Source organism: Perca flavescens, chromosome 18, assembly GCF_004354835.1.
Source record: "Perca flavescens isolate YP-PL-M2 chromosome 18, PFLA_1.0, whole genome shotgun sequence".
Lineage (NCBI taxonomy): Eukaryota > Metazoa > Chordata > Actinopteri > Perciformes > Percidae > Perca > Perca flavescens.
The window spans coordinates 3,677,292-3,698,526 of record NC_041348.1 but is presented as its reverse complement, the minus strand read 5'-3'; the positions used below and the strand labels follow the sequence as shown (position 1 = coordinate 3,698,526).

At 40.1% G+C, this 21,235-nt stretch overlaps 1 protein-coding gene across 1 annotated transcript; it reads right to left on the bottom strand.

The window, feature by feature from the left end:
• Positions 1 to 7,185: 7,185 nt before the first annotated feature.
• Positions 7,186 to 12,322, bottom strand: il17a/f3 (interleukin 17a/f3). The gene is made up of 4 exons (XM_028605934.1): positions 11,963 to 12,322; positions 10,520 to 10,725; positions 8,869 to 9,012; positions 7,186 to 7,767 (listed from the first exon to the last, which is right to left on the bottom strand). Exons 1-4 carry the CDS (start codon positions 11,969 to 11,971, stop codon positions 7,638 to 7,640), a joined length of 489 nt encoding a protein of 162 aa, XP_028461735.1. The 5' UTR covers positions 11,972 to 12,322; the 3' UTR covers positions 7,186 to 7,637.
• Positions 12,323 to 21,235: the final 8,913 nt, after the last annotated feature.

Sequence of the window (21,235 nt, the reverse complement as noted above, 5' to 3'; positions counted from 1 at the left end):
TGTAACACTAACTTTTGCGGTTTCCAAATTAAAAATAAAAATTGATTTCCCAAGGTCCACCGCTCTCGTGCGTGTTCTTAGCATGCACCATTTTTGGAATTGTTGGGTCTGTCTGGGGACATCTGCGTGAGCTGAACTCAGTGAATCTCACAATATTGTTTATGAATCAGGCTCTTGTTTCTTTCTACAGTGCTCCAGGGGAGTAAAAAAAAAGAAGAAAAAAAAGCTTGAAAAAGGATTAAGCTCTGCTGTATTTTGCCATTTTCAGGCTCTTTGTCTTTAAATGTAGTGTACGTAGTTGTAGATTAGTGACATGCATTTGAGTCTTAGATTTAGAGCACTGATTGCACTCTTCTTTTATTAAGCACAACTCAAAAGCACATATGCACACATGAAGGACAGTTGATATATACAGTATACACAACAATAACATCACAAGGAGGCAAAGTATTGAGTGACTGTAGTTCAACTGTAGTTTCTGACAAATTTGTTTTTGAAAGGAATAGTTTTGGGGGTTTCTGGCTAACCTTGCTTTGGCATGTGTCACTGTTCTCTGATGTCAGTCTATGATTTTCAAGGGAATGTAAACCTAAAAGAGTAAATGAAAAGATGAAATTTGTTTGAGTTGTTGAGTCATACTGACTTGATTGAAATGTCTCAAATGTTTGCACTGTAAGCGGGGAGTCGTTACATGGGGTTTGTACTTGCTGTAACTGTGTGTCGCTGTCTATATTCAAGGCTGGAGTGATTGTATCTATTTGGCATGGTCAGTAAAAACGGCTTGACTGAACTCACACTTTGCTCTTGTTATTATTTGTAGATTGATAGTGCAATGTGTTGCATGCACTTGTATATACACACACACACACACACACACACACAGGTATGGAAGAGAATTAGGGCCAATGTGAAAATGTATTTGTGTGATGTTCTGTCCCTTGCCAGCGTCTTCAGAACCAGTGTGCTGATAAGCGGACGCCACTCCACGTCTGCCCAACATGAGACAACATGCTGTCAACCGCCTCACCTCCCTCCGCCGCATGCTGGAGAAGAAACATGGCATGAAAGAGCACTTTTTCGACTTCATGCAAGCAATGTTTGACGCTTACCAAGCAGAGCCTGACCCAGCACTGAGGCCACAAGAAGAATGCTGTTACCTTCCAATATTCGGTGTTTATCACCCACAGAAAAAGGACCAAATACGTGTAGTGTTGGATTCCAGTGCGAAGCACAAAGGCACCTCCCTTAATGACGTTCTTCTCAGTGGGCCTGACATGAACAACACCCTACTGGGGGTCTTCATGCGCTTACACAAAGAGCCTGTAGCGGTAACTGCAGATGTACAGCTACATCTACTGCTTCGTTGTCCCGGAAGAGCGTCGTGATTTTCTAAGATTTTTGTGGTTTAAAGACAACAACCCCAACGAACACATCACTGAGTACCGTATGAAAGTGCACGTTTTTCCCCTGCGGTAGCCATCTACGGCCTTAGAAGAGCAGCCCTGCATGGAGAAAAGGAACATGGCAGTGAAGCTAAACAGTTTGTCATGAGAAACTTCTATGTTGATGATGGGCTTTCTTCATTCCCCACCAACGAAAAAGCCATCGCCGTACTGAAAAACGTTAGCAGAGTCAAGCGTCAAGCTACACAAAATTGCCTCTAACAGCCGTGCTGTGATTGATGCCTTTCTCCCTGAGGAGCGGGCCAAAAACCTGGTGGATCCAGAGCTAACTGCTGACGCCTTGCCACTGCAGCGCAGTTTGGGACTCACCAGGAACTTGCAGTCAGACACGTTCACCTTCCGTGTATCTAACGAGAAGAAGCCATTTACTAGAAGGGGAATCCTGTCTACGGTCAATGGACTTTACGACCCCCTGGGTCTTGTGGCACCTGTCAGAATTCAAGGAAAGGCTTTAGTCAGGGAGCTGTCTGCCGAACAAGCTGAATGGGATGCTCCTCTGCCAACGCTCAAAGAGGAACAGTGGAGAATGTGGACGGTCTCACTCTGTAAGCTCGAGCAGATTGAAAGACCCTATGTGCCTGTTTCTTTGTGCTCCACAAAACACAGAGAACTCTGCGTCTTCTCCGATGCCTCTACTATGGCCATATCAGCAGTGGCTTATCTCAAAGCAACAGATGAAAAAGGACACACTCAACTTGGATTCGTCATGGGCAAGGCAAAGCTGGCTCCTCATCCCCCGCACACTGTTCCATGGCTCGAGCTTTGTGCTGCTGTCTTGGCTGTTGAGATGGCAGACTCAATTACAGAAGAACTCGACATAGACATACACAAAGTCACATTCTACGCAGACAGCCGGATTGTATTGGGCTACATCAACAACACAAGTAGATGATTCTATGTATATGTCGCCAACAGAGTCACTCGCATAAGAAAGTCAACAAGCCCTGAACAATGGCACTTTGTCAGCCCAGAGCACAACCCTGCAGACCATGGGACCCGTTCAGTGCCAGCAGCCATGTTGAAAGACACCAACTGGTTCAAAGGTCCAACCTTCTTAGCCAAAGACACATCACAGCCAGAGGAGTTTGAGCTCATTGACCCTGAAGCAGATGCAGACATACGCCCACAGGTCCAAGCCTTCATAACCAAGGCCTTTGAAAGCGAGCTGGGATCAAATCGATTTGAACGCTTCTCCAGCTGGAAGTCACTCATTCGAGCCGTTACCAAGCTCATACAAAAGGCCAGGTCCTGCGCAAAGGGCACAACCAGCAATACGGATGAGCCGACACAAGCAAAACTAATTGTCATCAGAAATGCTTAAAACGATGCGTTTGCTGAGGAGATGAAATGCCTTTCCAGAGGTGAAGTAATTCCAAAGTCAAGCCCTCTGAGGAAACTGAATCCAATTGTGGACAACGACGGCCTGCTGAGAGTTGGAGGACGCATTCCTTTGGCTGACATACACTGGGAAGAGAAACACCCAATCATTGTCCCCAGAAAGCACCACGTAGCAACCTTATTGGTGAGGCATTACCATGTAAGGGTCGCTCATTAGGGAAGACATCTGACAGAGGGTGCGGTTTGCTCTGCTGGACTGTGGCTGATTGGAGGCAAGAGACTGGTGTCAAGCGTCGTACATAGATGCGTGACCTGTAATAAGTTGAGAGGAAGAATGGAAGAACAAAAAATGTCAAACCTACCAGCTGAACGACTCGACCCAGGGCCTTCGTTCACAAATGTAGGTGTTGATGTGTTTGGCCCATGGACTATAAGCTCAAGATGAACTCGCGGCGGCATTGCAGAGAATAAACGCTGGGCAGTCATCTTCACTTGCATGGTAACAATAGCTGTGCATATCGAAGGGATCGAGTCTCTCTCTTCCTCAAGCTTCATTAATGCACTAAGGAGATTCACAGCTGTTCATTCTGACCAGGGAACAAACTTCATAGGGGCATGCAAGGAACTTCACATCAAATCTGATGACCATTAACTGAATACTTACCTTCACGATCAAAGCAGCACCTGGACCTTTAATCCTCCCCACTCCTCCCATACAAGTGGAGTGTGGGAGCGAATGATAGGTATGGCCCGTAGAATACTGACGCACTGCTGTTAAAGACAAACACTGCTCACCTGTCTCATGAAGTTCTGGTCACACTCATGTCTGAATTCATGGCCATTATGAACGCTAGACCCATTGTTTCGGTGTCATCCGATCCAGACATGCCCACGGTCCTCACACCTGCCATGCTGCTAACTCAGAAAGTCGACCCAGTGCTGCCACCCGCAGGAGAATATGACCTTAAAGACCTATACAGCAAGCAGTGGAAGCAAGTACAGGCGTTGGCAGACGCATTCTGGAAACGCTGGCGTCAAGAATACATGGTGTCACTTCAACCAAGGAGAAAGTGGCAAGTGGACAAACCAAACCTGAGCGACCGAGATGTTGTGCTGCTCAAGGATGTACAAGTCAAGCGGAATGACTGGCCTGTCGGAGTGGTGGTGAAAGCCATTCCCAGCAAAGACTATAAAATTCGCAAAGTGGACGTGAGGGTTGGCAGACAGGGTACTCAGCGGGTGTATTCTAGACCAGTCTCAGAAGTTGTTCTACTTGTAAAAGGGGAATAGTGTTTTAATATATTATAACAAGCGGGGAGTGTGATGTTCTGTTGTTTATCTTGAGAAAGGAAGACCTCTAGTGGTGACTCCTAACGTAATGTTTATGTTGTACTAGCAGTCTTGCTACAGTTCGATGATACATGGTGAATTAAACGGTCACACATTTTTCTCTCTGGACTTAAGTTGGCCAGAAAAAATGTTTGCCTGTAAGTACGAGCTCATACACTTATCTTGACATTGAGTACTATGAATACTAGTAATGAAGTCCTTTGTTAATGAAGTTAAGTTTGTTTTAAATGTGTGTTTTGCATAGCATAGGCTAAATGTTAGCATCATAATGGAATTTCCCATAGAGGTTAGCATTAAGCTAGCGCATTTGTTTCATACATTTTTAACAGAAAATATATCAGTATTGTTCTTGAACCACGTCTGTAACCGAATGAAATACTGAAATGTATTCTTTGTTCTCTGCAGTTTTACAGTACTTCCTGAGTAAAGTTTGGAAAGGATACACAAGTTTCATTCTTGTCTTGAGGAAACTCGGCTGTCTGCCGAGCTAATGTAGCTGGCTAGACCGCGCCCCACGCACACAGAAGTGGGGACAGAACAATTTGAGTTTTGAGTTTAAAGTCAGAAACTTAGAATTCTGACTTTGAACTCAGAATTTTGAGAATAAAGTCAGAACGCAGAATTTTGACTTTAATCTTACAATTCTACGACTAAAATCAGTAGCTGTGTTTGAAACCATTCCCTTAATCACTCACTCACTATTCCCTATACAGTGTTAGTTAAATAGTGAACTATAGAAGTAACAAACAAACAACAAATACTTCTAATACATCCCTGAAACAAACCGGAAATTAGGAGAATAGTAAAAGGTTGTAAATATGCATGTTACATTTCCACCGTTTAGAAACGAATGCTTGCTCCCTCTTTCCTTTTCAGTTTCACGGGTCCTTCTGCTTCTTCTTCTCCTCCAAGTAAACCCGACTGTATTGCATTGTGGGATATGTGAGGAAAATGTAGGGTACTTCGTATGCACACTCAAATTAGCTGTGCATTGTGGGTATTTTATAGTGGACTTTAAAGTGAAAGAAATTTATCGCAGAAAATTTGAACACCACTACAAAAAGGCAAACACACTTTATAGTGCACTATTTCCGTGATAGAGAACGATTTCGAACACAGGTAGTGACTGTATTCTCAGAATTCTGACTTTAAATTCCGCATTAAAATAAATGTTTCACATGTGGCCCTAGTCCTCTTCCGTACTAAGGCCTAAAAACTATGTTTTTCAGATTAAAAAGATAATTTTATTTACATTTAATATTTTCTTAAAATATGCTAGAATTGAACATCAGACAATAGCTATCAGAGAGTATCAGAGGTAAGAAAACTAAAAATGAGGAAGACTGTGCACACTTGCTCCTTGGCATGGTATTGCTAGACCTCCAGAAAGCATTTGACACCGTTGACCATCAGATCTTGCTGATTAAACTAAAAGCCCTAGGTTTTAACAGTATGGCATGTAATTGGATTCGATCGTATTTGACTGAAAGGCATCAAAGAGTTGATATTAACTGCACTCTATCTGAGGCAAGAGAAATAACGTGTGGGGTGCCACAGGGTAGTGTCCTGGGTCCATTGTTGTTTCTCTTGTATATTAACGATATGAAATCTGTTTGCAATTGTAATCTTTTTCTCTATGCGGATGATTCAGCCTTGGTGTTCTCCAATAAGGACATCAAAGTTATTGAGTATCATTTGAGTGATGAGTTACAAAATATAAGTGAATGGCTGATAGAGAACAAACTGTCTTTGCATCTGGGGAAAACTGAATCTATTTTATTTGGTTCTATAATAAGGTTGAGTAGGACTCCTGAGCTTAACATTTCTTTGGGTGGTATCCAGATTGAAGCAAAAATTGTGTTAAATATTTGGGCTGTGATTTGGACAGTTCTGTGAGTGGAGAAAGTATGGGTCAAAAGGTTATCAAAAAAGTGAACCAAAGAATTAAATTTCTGGCTCGTAAGGCTCAGTTTCTAAATAAAGAAACTTTAAAAATGTTGGCAAATGCTTTAATTCAGCCACACTTCGATTATGCCTGTACTACATGGTACAGTAGCACACCCAAGAGGATAAAAGTTCAACTTCAAACGGCACAGAATAAATTAGTCAGGTTGATTTTAAATCTCAACTATAGAGATCATGTTGGCTCTTCTGAATTTAAGAAATTAAAATGGCTGACAGTTGAAAACAGGGTGAGACAGTTGAAACTAAGATTAACGAGAAAGATTTTGTATAAGAATGAGCCATGGTATTTTAAAGATTATTTTAAGCTTATTAGAAACTCTCATAGCTACTCAACTAGAGGTAGTGCCACAGACATAGTTCCGTGTAGATTTAAGACCTGTTCTGGGCAAAATACTTTTTTGTACATGGCGGCAATGGAATGGAACAAACTCCCAGATCGTTGTTTTAATCGAGCATGTGGTGAATGGTTGTTAAATGCTAATTAGATTCGATTTTTATGTAGTCTTAAATGACTATTTGTTATTACGATGTATATATTTGTATTTATTTGTATTTGGATATGGTTGAGTGTACACAAGGTACCTTTTAGTCTGCTGTAGCTTGCCTGGACATCTTTATCAGACTACAACCAGGACCACAATGGAAATAAGTTTGTAACTTTCTTGTTATCCTCGACAGTTCTGTGAAATGTGCAATGTCACTGTGATGGCATCTTGTTATGCATTTATTTCTGTTACTGTCTAATAAATCAAATAAAAAAAAAAAAATGAGATTACTACTCTTTGCTAAATCACTCACATCCATGGAGCATTATAATAGGAAAATAATACATGCCATAAATATGTATTAGCGTGGCATGAAGTTGAACACGTGAGTTCCTAGTGTGAACATTTACAGGAAGAAAATGATTTATTATAGGGTATATCATCAGTCATTGTCCAATGTCCAACGGTTCCAACATAAATAATCTTTTAAAAAATAATTGACATGTTACACAACAACAAAATATACAAAAGATATAAAAGTTGGGGAAAAACCTTTAATAAAGCATTTTGATATTGTTTACATTAAAATAAGAACATACTTATTATAACATGTGAGTTTTAAAACAACCATGCAACATAAGAGAAATACAAAAACATTACCCACCACAAATATGTATAGAAACAAATATTTCCAACAACACCCCTTTCATGACTTCTAAGAAAATGACATACATTGAATGTGTTTGCCATTGTACACTCAGGTTAAAGCTGCATTGAGCCTTTTTTTCACCACTAGGGGGCAGAAAGAAACAGAGCTCTTTGCAGTTCATTGTATGAAGTTCGATTGGCTAACACAAAGACCCGGTCTCAGACATACATAGAAAGTGGCACAGAGATATTCATGTAGCTTTGTGAAATACATTGCACAGTCACATGATTCGTTGATAACTTAAAAAATATTGCTTAATACAAGTTTAAGTTAGAAAGTGATATAAAATGTACAATACGCTGAAGGAGTTGCCAACATGAGAAGTCTCTACTGCTGTGGTACGACGCTGGGCCTCACACAGGTACAGCCCACCGAGATCACCTCCGTCCCCAGTCTGAAGTCGTACTGGTTCGTCCTCATCCTCCCTGCTTTCTTACTGTACCTTTTCCTTGGGACTCTGGAGCAGGATGGGAGAATTAGAGAGGGCTGAATATACAGTACCAGTCGAAGACACACTTGCAAATTCAAAATCTGTTAAAGCTATAGTGCGTAGTTTCTGCCGCCCCCATGAGGAATTCTAAATAATGACAACCAAATTTAAAAAAATGCATGACCACTAGTAGCCCAGGAGGACACGGAGGATTAAAAAAACATGATGGACTCTTCAGAAGGTAATTATCTTCACTGCGCGGGAAAATTGCCGGATGATACAATCTTCTGAACCGCCAGACGACACAATCTTCTGAACTGAGAAATCCAGAGAGAGTTGTGTGGAGCTGATAGTCTTAATTAGCTTTGTAGCAACTCATTTGGCAACGGCTTGAATGTAACGGACGTTTTGGTTAATATCAAAAAGTTACGCACCAAAGCTTTAAAAATGCCAAACCATATGTATTAAGTGATAGGAGGTCAGTCAGGAAGAAAACTGCCAGCACTTGTCTTTGAAATAAATACTTTTTTGTTTCAATTTTCAGTTTGAAGTATGAGGCAGTGCAGAGGCTAACCTCAGTGTTTGGCATTGGATGATAAACACCAGATTACTTTTGGTTTTCAAATTCCTACCACTTCAAGACACAATGAAATGGACGTTTTACAACTGATTTATCATTTATTTGCATCTCATTAGGTACACTTACTCATTAATATATGCCAGAAAAATAATAGTTTACATATTTTCTCTGTTCTTGTACTGTATGTGTATATAAAATCCCACTTGGAGTGCCTTGGCAGCTGAGCGGTTACAGCGCCTGCCATATAACCGAAAGTACATTCCCCCATTTCTAAACTGGAAAAATGCACATTAAAATACACATTAAAAACCCAGAATAAAAACAGATTTCTTTTTTGTATGTTGAATAGCTTCTGCCCAGCAGCTTGTTTCAACAGGAAATGCATCAGATTAAGAGAGAAAATGCTCTCCAAATTACATTTCACTTTAATTGCCCACAAGTGAACTTACTGAGCTTACAAGAACGTTTGTAGCATGTATAACTTGCACTAGAAACAAAAGGCCAAAACTGCATCATTAGATGCTTTTACAAAGACTGCCGTGTTTTACCTGTGGAGGACCAGGATCTGGTAGTAGATAGGTTTGGCCTCCAGGGCTGCATCCTCTCCTCCCCCCTGCAGGCTCAGACAGCCAGAGGTCAGACACTTAGCATGAGAGATCCGCCGAGGCAACCGAGATTCCTCACAGGAGTCTCTAGAGGCAGACCAAAGACACATTTGTAATTAGGATTCCAGGCTTTAAAAGTTCTAAAACTGATAACTTAATCACCAAACATGTCAAAATTGTGGTTTTTGGGCACCAACTGGTGTAAAGCGATGAAGGAAAACATTAAAGGGCCCTCAGACTTAGAACTCTTAGAGCCTCGGCTCAAGGTTTTTTAACCCTTAATGAAAACGAGGTTTGACCAAACTCAAAAAGCGATATTACCAAATTTCATTGCAGACATTTATCTATTTTTTATCATATATTATGGTACTTTGTGGACCTAAAGACTTTGGTAAACTCATTTCAAGCACTGAAACAATTCGTACATTCGTAAGTTCAGGTTTGTTTTCAAAAGAGATTTGAGGAATTTCAAAAAGTGTACATCAACGTTTCAGCTTTAGCTCCAAATGATCTCTTTACACATTGCTCTAGAAACAAATGTGGGCATCACTATAGGCAAAGCAGAGTTTGTTCTGAACATGTTGATATGAAACACATAGGGATATGCAAATAATGCAAAAGGTCAATTTAAGAAGATATGTGACAATGCCCTCAGACCTCAGAGGGTTAGTAAGTTGGTGTTAGAGGTGTGTATACTGGTAGTAGTGGACAAAAAAGCGCCTAAAACGTCCAAATAAGCGACGAAACTTGGGAAAAAGTGGCAAGAGCATTGAAAAGCGACAAAAAAGGGTATAAAAAAATCGTAAAACAAAAGGCATTGATAAAAGCGACAAAAACGCGGAAAAAAGCATAAAAAAAAAATGACAAAAGCAGGTGCAAAAAAATCATTAATTTGGGACAACAGGACAACACAAGGGTTAAAAAGCAGCTAAAACCCCCATTGTTCGGACAGGCATTCAGGTAGCATGTGTGTTAAGCTTGTGTCGTATATCTGTTCTCCTTGTATATTTGTATCTGCCGTTTTAAAGAGCCCCTATTATACTCCTTTTCAGCATCATATATGTACTCTTGTGGTCTACTAGAACACGTTTACATGCTTTGATGTTAAAAAAAAACACATTATGTTTCTCATACTGCCCATTGCTGCAGCGCCTCTGTCTGAAACGCTCTGTCCGAGTCTGCTCTGATTGGTCAGCTGACCCACTCTTTTGCGATTGTTCAACAAAATTCAAACAATTTACCTGACTGTATTAGATTTGAGTTCTTTGACTGCGAAGGCCTTTGTAACTGATGTCTTTGGAAGGCGCTATATTATGAGAGGCTGTATAGGCGATAATTCATACTTGGTCTCGCATACAACACCATAACCTCACATATACACCATTACACTCTTGCACATAAACTGGCATACTCTCTTACATGCACAGTCATTATCTAACACACATTATTGTATGGGCCATAAATCATAATCACTCACACAGCTGTAATTTCTTATAAACACTATCATTCTCACTTACAGACACTGAGACCAAGTCTGAATTATCGCCTATACGGCCTCTCATACTATATGAATAAACTTTGCTCGATGCCTGACCTGTACGTCCACGGTGACAGAGACATGTTGGCGATGGTCGAGGCCGACGTGCTGGCAATCTGAGGCTGCATCGACGGATCCAGGACCAGCCTCACCGTCTGGCCCTTCAGTCTGCTTCCCTGACCCATCTTTAGGGACACCGCATTGCTTTTCCTGGTGGCGTGCAACAGCGAGACCAGACCCAGCAACAACAAAGCTCTGAAACCCTGAACAGGAGAACAAAAGGAAGGGCTGTTATCGCCTATAAGACATTAACTACTGTACTAACAGCTGGAGAGGCTGGATTCCCATTTAATTGATCAATATGTGAATTAGGGATGTCCCGATCGGATCGGAAAGTATCGGATTGGAGCCAATATGGGCATTTTTTAACTGATCGGTAATCCTCACTCCGATCATTTACAACAGTCGATTCTACACCATTCTAAGTAGAAGTTGGTTTAATATGCAAGTTTTACAAAAAAATGCTAGCTGCACTAAGTTAAATGTGTTAAGCTGAAGACATATTTGAGTCACTTTATTAACCTAGTTGTTTTTGTAAACCAAAAAAAAACACCAAACACCCATCGCTACATCCCTGTCATTGATTTTAGAACACTCACAAACTTCGGAAGGAAAAAACACGTTTCAGCGATCTTTCATTTGCTTCACAATGTTAACCCTTGTGTGGTGTTCAAGCCAATGTTCCCAGGTCTGGTGGAGCCACCACATTATTAGGCTTTTAAATCAATACAGCCATAACAATTCATGTACAAATACTTAGATGTTTGCTTCAGCTCAATTACCAATGATATATACATCATTTATGGTTCATATTTGCCATTTACCCCTGTGAGAGTCCAGTAGACCCGAACACCTCATATGTAATAGTTATGTGTACTGTGTGCAGTCATTGAAAATAAGTTATTTTTTTATGTTCTTCACAGAAAATGAGCCAAGGCCAATGAGTTTTAGTTAGAAGAAATAATAAATAGCATAATTTTTCTTTTAGCAAACATTGAAAACAGGTCCCACAGACCCAAACACCACACAAGGGTTAAGACCAAACAGCAGGACAGCCATTTGGAGTCAGAAGTCAAATGCATACTACATTAGGGCTGCTCGATTATAGAAACAAATATATATACTAAACATTAAACAAATCAACAATGAAAACACCTTGAACTGTGAAATTTACCTTAATACTTTTCTTTTTTTCATTCAGAACAAAAGACAAAATAAGAGCTTACTCGCAAAAGACATAGACATAGACCAATAATTTCTCTTGGTAGAATTATTTTTGTGATCGATTCAAAATTCAATTAATTGCACAGCCCTAACATACATTAACACAGTAACTTTTCATATAATGTGCTTTACATCCTTTTCAGTACATGTCCCATTATGTCATATAAAGCTTAAAGTGAGTAATGTCATGATCGTGGAGGAGATTAAAGAACTCACCAGTAGCATGATTGTCGCCTGTAGAGAACAGCTCTGCCAGTGAAGTGCTCCTCTGATGTCTGTCGTGTTCTCTCCACATTCTCCCTGTGTTTATATGCAGGCAGCCTTTTGTTGGTGTGTGTTGGCGCTGTGATTTCCGCTCTGACTGTCACTGATTTTAAAGATGCACACACATTGATCTGTTGATAAGATAATGTTTTGTCTTTTTGTGGTCATCATTTTTTTTTTGGCCCATTTACTTCTCCATCACTTTTTTTACCTATGTATGCATTTTGTTCTAGTGACAGTATATGCCAACTGGCTGTCTCTATGTTAGTCCTATGTCACCTGCCTAGGGACTGCAGATGAAAAGTAGTTATTTTTGCTAATTCTGGCATATTTACATGGTGTTTTTTATTCAACGATGTTCATAAATATGCATGGTCCCTATCAAATAAACCGATAAAATAAAAAAAATAAACAATCAGGGTCAAAAATTAGCACCATTTACTAGCCAAATGCTGGTAAAAGAAAAAAAAATGCAAGTGGCTGGTAGATTTGCTTCACTCACCAGCCCAAAAACAATGGTAATCTAGTGAGTGGCTGGTGAAATTTGGACATTCACTAGCCATTTATGCTGGTGGATCAAAAAAGGTCATTTTGGACCCTGATTTTAGTATATAATATATAGAAAAGAATGCACACCAAGGGTTGTGGTGAGGTGCTGATCACTGGAGGTAGACTTGGAAATAAGAAAACTAAGTGGGTTACACTTTACTTGAAGGTATCTACATAAGAGTGACATGACACTGTCATGAACGTGTCATAAACATTATAAACAAGTCATAAATGTTTATTCGGTTTTTGTCATGACAAGTTAGGGTTAGTGTTAGGGTTCATGGGTCATGACTGTGTCATGACAGTGTCATGTCACTCTTATGTAGATACCTTCAAGTAAAGTGTTACCAAAAAGTGTTGCTCACTCCATACGCTCCATATGCATATCTCAGAATAAATAGAGATATGTATATGGAGCCAGGGTGTGCAACGCTTGTTTTTCCATTTTTCAAACATACAAAGAGAAGGCCTTTATTTATTTTTTACGGTAAATGATAACAGCTTATGCTCATCATCTTCTACTTCTTGGCATTGTATTTTTTAACTTGACCCCAGGTTGAACTGTCACGATGAAGCATGCAGAAAGCAATAATTCCCCCCCGCGTGTGAAATGGCAAAGTGTGATGAGCCAGGTGACACCTTCGTAGCGCTGACCTGTTGCATCCTGTCAAAAAGGTGTGAAAACGTTCCTTCACCTGTGGACCTTTTTGATGTGGTTGTGAGAAGAAGAAAAAAAGCACACTACTTCTTACTTTTAGAGCAAAAAAAAAAAAGAAAAAAGCACTGATGTGAAGATCTGCAAAACAAGCAGGAGCATTTTCTTTCAGGAACCAAACCAGAGAGTGTTTTTTCAAGCCAAACCAAAGTACAACAAACAATCAAATGGTCGTTTTTCCATTACATGGTACCTGCTCGACTCTACTCTACTCGGCTCGACTTGGCTGCGGTGCCCCGTCCTCCATTTTCCATTGCAGATTTAGTACCACCTCATGCCTGAGGCGACCGTGGCTGGAAACTGCCGTGACCTAACGCGACACACACACACAAAGAACGTCGAAGGTTTGCTGTTTTGGATTCTCGGCATGTGGCTGTTGCCACAGCCAGAAGACACATTTTTGTTTCAAAAGAAGCTGGAGGCAGCAAAAACTGGCTAAATTATTTAAAAATGGCGGGTTTGTTCAGGACACCCCCGTCTGTCGCTAGCAATGATGACGCAGTGATTAGTGACGATTCTCTCCGACCAATCAGTAGTCCGCAGGTTTTTACGTCACCTTTTGGTATCGGCTCAACTCGCTTGGAACCTCGACGGAGGTGGTACTAAAAAAAGTCCCTGGCAGGTACCAGGGGCTTTTTTTAATTAAAGAGGCGAGTACAGTCGAGTCGAGCAGGTACCATGTAATGGAAAAACACCATAAGGCTTCTCGACTTCATAGACATTGCGATTATAGATCACTGGGGTTGCCAAACCAACACCAGGCAAAAACAGAAAACATATCCCACTGGAAACAAGCTGTCATTGACCCTCTGAGGACGAAAGACGACAACACTCCTACACAAAAAGCAATATTACAAAATATAATTTCAGACATTTATTTACTATTTTAATCATATATAACCTAAGCTTTTGGTAAATTCATTTCAAGCACCTAAACAATTCAGACACACGACAAAAAGTTAAAGGTGCACTATGAGTTCCTGCATGGTCACTTCTGTTGACGTTCGAAGTAATACCAAACAAAACAGAGCAAGCTCACCCCTCCCCCCATGTTTCCGTAACTGTCATGACTAACTGACTAACTGTCCCTAAGCCCCACCCCCCTCCCCCAACCGTCTTGTCGGTGATTGGCTGGAACGTGGTTTGTTGTATTTCGGTGCACAGCCTGTGCCCCTAGTGTTTGTTTGACGTTTACGACCCTTGTGTTGTCTCCCGAGACCGGGCTTTTTCACAGTGTGTTCAGGGGGCAGGCAGCTAGCGGATCAAGGAGAGACGCCTACGATTTGAGACAAAAATGAAATCGCGCTGAAACCATGCAGGAACTCATAGTACACCTTTAAGGGTTTTTTTCAAAAGAGATATGAGGAATTTCAAAAAGCGAACATCAACGTGTCACCGTTAGCGCCAAATGATCTATTTACACAATGATCTAGGACAGATTTGGGGAGAGAGAAAGCTGAGTTTGTTCTGAACATTTTGATATGAAACACATGGGGATTAGTTAAGAACATATGTGAAAATGCCTCAGAAAAGACCTCAGAGGGTTGAAATTAAATCCTTAATATAATGGTTTTTCATGTCCCCTAGGTCCAGGGTAGGCGGGTGGGTGGCGACGGGAGAGGGGGGTATGTTTTTTTTGTGTTTTGTTTCATTGTTTTCTCACGTAGTTGATCGCTAGTTTTATATGCATGTACATTTGTGAACATACTTTACAAGCGATCCATCAATGTGTAATCAAACCTCATATAAGTTATGTACATCAATAAAAAAAAAGAAATTATCAAAAAAAAAATTTGTTGTGATGTCTTTTCAAAACATGTGGCTCAGATGTCATTTTGAAAGAGGCTTGCAGGTGGGACCTCTGACCTATCATAGGTACGCTGTCCCTTTAAGAAACCAACAGAGACTCATCATTGTGAAAAGCCTGAACCTTGATTTATTTATCCGAGTCATTTAGTCACTAGTAGCTACTCCTACACACTGCCAACCTAGTTTAAACAATATAGGTCAAGGGACTGCTGATGACAGTTCTGGGAATGAATCAGCATAAAGTACTGATAACATCAGAGGAATGGTTTCATTGTGAGATGCTCAAACACTTTGAGACCATTGAGCCCTGCAAAGAATTGTACTGAAATATGTTTCTGCCTAAAAAGCAAGTTTTTCCTCACCACTGTTGCACTAAATGCTTGCTCTCGGGGGAATTGTTGGGTCTTTGTAAATTATAGAGTGTGGTCTAGACCTGCTCTAGCTGTAAAGTGTCCTGAGATGACTCTTGTGTGTGTTAATGCTGCCTGTATATGACTATGTCAAAGTTGTTAAGACTAGAAAAGCGCTGTATAAATGCAGTCCATTTACATCCTCAACCCTACAACAGCACCTTATGGGAACGACGCACTGACACTTTATAACTCCTCAGACTGCACTGACTTGTGGGGTATCGCAATAAGTTAAGAGTATTGTTACTCTAATTTTTTACTTTTCGAACTCCTGTATCTCTTTAATTTGGTTATAATGGTATGCCTATCTGAATATATGGGGAGGCGTGGGTTGTGTCTATGTGTGTTTTAATGGTATTGACTGTACTGTTGTGAATGCTGTCGGGTTTTTTTTTTGTAATGAGCACACTGCACCAAATTCCTAGCAACTTACTTGCATGGCAATAGAGTATTGCATCTTGAATCTTAAATGTGATTTGATCCTCAGGATGTCTCACAGCAGACAGGACGTGCATTGGAGATGGCACAAATAACTTTTTGGGGGAATTTAAATAGTTTAATATTTGTGTTGGTCACAGTGATCGTTTTTTGTTCCTTTATTCGGAACCCCATTAGTTGCTAACAATATAGCAGCTACTCTTCCTGGGGTCCACGTATATAAAAAATACCAAACATACAAATTATATACAATTAAAACAAGACATTTAGTGCAAGTAAAAGAATATCACTCTCTATATATACATGTATATTCATTAGTGTCAATCTGAAGCTCTGTCATTTTTCATCCAATGGTCTTAAATGACCTGTAACAGCAAACGAGACTAACAGTGAAAAGAACGCTATTTTTATAGTTTTTATTAATGCCTCTGCCTGAGTCCGATTTTTCCCGCAGATTTCTTTGTTACACCGGAAAGCCTGTGTTAGCATATCCAGCCAGCGTAGCCAGGTAAAAGGAAGCAGGAGATATCTTTTTATAGGCCTAATGTTATTTTAGAACTTATCTGCTGTAGTTATGGCTGATACTGGGGCACGGCCATCACAGAACAAAAGGAAGAACAACTCAAAGCTAAAAGGGAAAGGGAAAGACGACAAGCGATAACGTGGGTCACGCTCGGTCAGGCTTTCAATAGATAGAGACAATTATGGGATTGGAAATGATTCAATCCCCCACCTGAATTGGCCCTCAGGTATGTAATATGTCTATTTCATTAATAAAATATCTTTACAATGACCGATGTGGTTGGATGTCATTAGCCAACATTAAAGGTGTTCTAAGCGATGTCATTTTTTAGGCTGCAACATTTTTTGTCCCATACAGCAAACATCTCCTCACTATCCGCGAGCTGCCTGTCCCCTGAACACACTGTAAAAAAAAAAAAAAAAAAACGCGCTCTCTGTAGACAGCCCAGGCTCCACAAACGGCAACAAAAACAAACTGGGTCAACCTGCACCACCAAACATAACAAACAGTGTTCCAACGTTCCAGCCAATAACCGACAAGAAGGATTTGGGGGTGGGGCTTGGGGGGTTAGTGCGGAGGAGGGAGGGGCGAGCTAGCCTAGTTTTGTTTGAAAATACTTTGAACGTCAACAAGAAGTGCTGCTGTCACCCAACATCGCTTAGAGCACCTTTAACTAGACCTGTTTCACAGCCGACATGTTGACTTGTCATAGTAGGAAAAGCACAGCTGAGACTGATTACCTTAACGATGGCTCAGTTCCATCAAGTGTCCCAGTAAGATATTTCAGTAAGTCAGCATGCACAATACCAGGACTTCTCCTAAGTGGAATGCAGCCATCATTAACGGGTTTGAATACACCCGTGCTTTTTCTACTATGACATGTCAACATGTCTGCCGTGAAAAAGGTCTATTATGTCCCCTTTCCATTTAGCATGGACGTTTTATTCCTTTTACTCCGTGCTTGTGTTGCCTACTATTTTCTTTTCCCTTGTCCCCCTGTACCTGTGTAAAGCGTCCCTGGGTTTTCATGATATGCGCTATATTAATCAAAGTTATTATTACGTTGGTTGCTACAACAATCTCTTAACGCTTTGGCTCGTGACACATTGACAGCGATGCCCGGTTTAGCTCACGATACGTCCAAAGTAGGCTAAGTTACCGCATGCAGCGATGCATCTGTAACGTATTCTCTTGTCGTAAATGAATGATTTTCTGGATGAGCAAAACATTCATCGCGACTATACAACCTCTTTATTTATGAGTCATTTGGCACAGATGGACGAGTGTTTCAAGTTTTATTTTGTTATGTCAGCCAAGCCGCTTTGCCAAAAGGTTAATAGACTATAAACATTTAGGTTAGCCTTAGTTGACTGCTACTATAACTTCAATAAACTGACAGCAGGACACACCGGCACACCCTGTTTCTTTCTTTCGTTCTCAGATGAATATCTATAAGTGAAACAACGATGACTTGGCAACAATTTGCTAACCAACCACAATTTTTCAGGGTACAACCTCAATGGCAGTTTCTGTGGAAGTAGTAGTACGATACGATCACTAATTTGAATAATGATTTTGTAATTCGGGGTCCACAGGACAAAAATTTGTTAGGTTAAGTACCTGCGGCTCATAAAAGTATGACTAAATGCTCTGAGAAACTAATAGGGAGAGAAGTACGGACAAAGAAGAGAAAGGTACATGGAAATAGTGCTTCTAGGAACTAGTCATTTTCTCATTCAGAAGCCCAGCGGAATGTGTGTTTGGATTTTGTGACTCCATTTTCAGTTTTCAGAAGAGGATTAGGGCCAATGTGAAAACATGTATTTGAGTTTAAAGTAAAAAATTTGGAGAAAAAATAAATAAATTTAAAATATAAATAATTTCTTAGGCGTTTCAGAGGCAAAAGCCAGGCTGTATTCCTGTTTCAGGTCTTGTGCTAAGCTAAGCTAACCAGCTGCTTTCCGTAGCCTTACATATGCCAGCTAGACAAATATGAAAGTGCTATCTTTCTTCAAAACTATACCAGCAAGGAAATTATAAAGAATATACTGTGTTTCCAAAAATGTTGAACCCTTGCTTTAAGACAAAGACGAGACAAAATGACCTAAATGCTAGCTAACAGCTAACAACTAGTATCCTCCTGAAACACCAGGTTTGAAAGAAAAACTAAAAGTAAACTTGGCCTTAGCTGACATGGTAGATGCAAGGAAGGTGCAGGCTGCAGCCTTTGATACCATATGTGATATGAGTCACCCGTGGGTGTTGAGAGTTCAAGGCCTGTGGCTTGGATGATGGTGGCAGCGGTTTCTTGCTTCACGTCAGGCATGACATGAGCCATCCTGGGCCTTATCTTCTGACTGATCAGAGCTGCAGTTGGGTTACGGAGCCAGAGTCAGATGCTGTATGGCAGTGACGTGTGGGTGCAATGCCGTGTTACCCCTCTGCACCTGAAATATAATCAGACTCGCTATAAACCTGATGGGAGTAAAGAAGGGTGAGAGGGACGGTGGGAGCTGAACAGTGAGGAGCGGTATGAACTTAGTGGCACGTTGCTTCCCACACTAAGAGATATCGGGGTTGCAAATAAAATGCTTCTTGTAAACACACTCAGCTCTTCTGGGAAATCCCAAAGTTCCCCAGCATCTCAGACCACTTTCCTACCAAAATTAACTCTCGCACAAAAGAAAACAAGCACACATTTACTGGCATTAGGCAGTGGTGGAACAAGTATTTAGATCATTTACTTAACAGTACTAACTCCACACTGTAAAACATACTCCGTTATAAGTAAAAGTCCTGCATTGAAAATTTAAGTATCAAGAAAATGCACTCAAAATATTAAAAGTAAAAAGTACTCAATGCAGAAATTCTTTTTAATGGTCTAATCGTTTGGATGGGTTATTATTCGGTAGATAGAAGAAAAAAAGTAGATGGGAAAGAAAAACGTGTATAAGTATGTGTGTATATGTACATATAAACATCAAATTGTAATGTAATTTTGTTGAGTATAAAAAAATAGAATTTCTTTTTCAACTTCGTGCTTCTCCTCGAACATGGGAATTCCTTATTTGAATAATTTTACAATAATTTTGGAAGATCGTGCTAAAATTGACATGTTCTTATTCATCTGCTATTTTATAAATTTTTTTTCCCATGTTCACAATGAAATAAACTGATTTCAGCTGTACTTGTAGGCAGATATATTGTTGGGCAGTTTAATTTATAATAACATTGCATTTTAAGCACAAACTATGAATAGTAGATTGAGGTTAATTCAATACAAGTGGCTCATGAGAACATATATAACTCCCGAAAAACTCCGTAAGTTTAACCCCTAACATTCTGGACACTTGTATAAAATGTATGACAGAGAAATGAACTTGTTTCATTGTATCTGGACTTGTAAACATAAAAAAATTTTTGGAATGGCATAATGGAGATCATTTCCCACATCATTCACAAAGAAATTCCTGTACGCCCAGAAATCTGTATCCTTGGCCTTATCCCGGAGGCATTATCCCTTATAACGGTGGTTCTCAAATACATTTTCAATAATGTACCCCTTTTGAATGGTTTCTTTAAGCCAAGAAACCCTGACCAGCGCTTATCATTTTCAGTAGAAAGTGTATATAAACAGGAACAGTACAGCGCTGTAAGCGATAGAGTTACTAAACAGAAAAAAACAAACATTTAAATGCCAATGAGAAAAAGAGAAAAAAGCTGTAAAAAAAAAAAAGACAAAAACTTGGAAAAAGATGGTAGAAAGAAGGAAGTAAGGCAAGAATCGGTCAAAATAGTATCAAAAACTGATGTAAAAAAAAAAAAGAGAAACTTGTATTAAAAAAAAAAAAATAGGACAGTAGAAGGAAGGCAGGCACGAATAGGTCCAAAGAAGGCTACAAAATGTCATTTTTGGTAGGAAAAAAAAAGAAATTCTACATAAAGGGGAACAATGTTGCGGCCAACAGCCTTGTAACTATTAAACATTTTGTTAAATATCTCCCGTACCCCCTGCAGTCCTCCAAAGTACCCCTAGGGGGACACATACCACCATTTGGGAAACCGCCTTAGAACATATGAAAACAAACTTGTCAACATCTGCTTGCTACACGCAAAACATCTTATTGCTCGATAGGGGTGGGCGATATGGACAAAAAATATTTCGATATTTTTCAGATTTTGACGATAATAATTAGACGATATCCTTTAAAAAGGTCTTTAAAAGTCAGTTACTTAATCACTGATTCTAATAATGGGCACAATGTTGAATGAAAACAGTTATTTTCTTTAAAATGTAAGTATTCAAGTAAAACCAATTTAAAGACAAAATACTAATACTATACTAATTGAACTAGTGTAGGAACATTGAACTCTGAGTGCACATTCAGTTGTTCACCTCTGCTGTAATGTAAATTGTGCAGCATACAAGCAAGATGAAATCATAACTATAACAAAGGGCTCTGTTCTGTAACATATTGCACACAACCATGTCCTTATTGGAAGCAGTCCTGGAGCTGGGATAGGGTAGTATCAGACCAGGTTTTGATAGTCCTACTTGGCTGTATAGTCCTTCTGACCAGGATTTATGCTGGGATCAGGAGTAGTTGGATGTGATCTGACTGGCCCAGGTGAGGGAGAGGTGCAGCTCTGTGTGCTTTCTTGATGTTAGAGTATACATGGTCTAGTGCGTTCTTCCCTCTAGTAACACAATCAGTACAGGCTTTAAGGACACCTTGTAAAAGTCCCTTGTGTCCCTTCCAGACGATCGCGCTGCAGTTTGT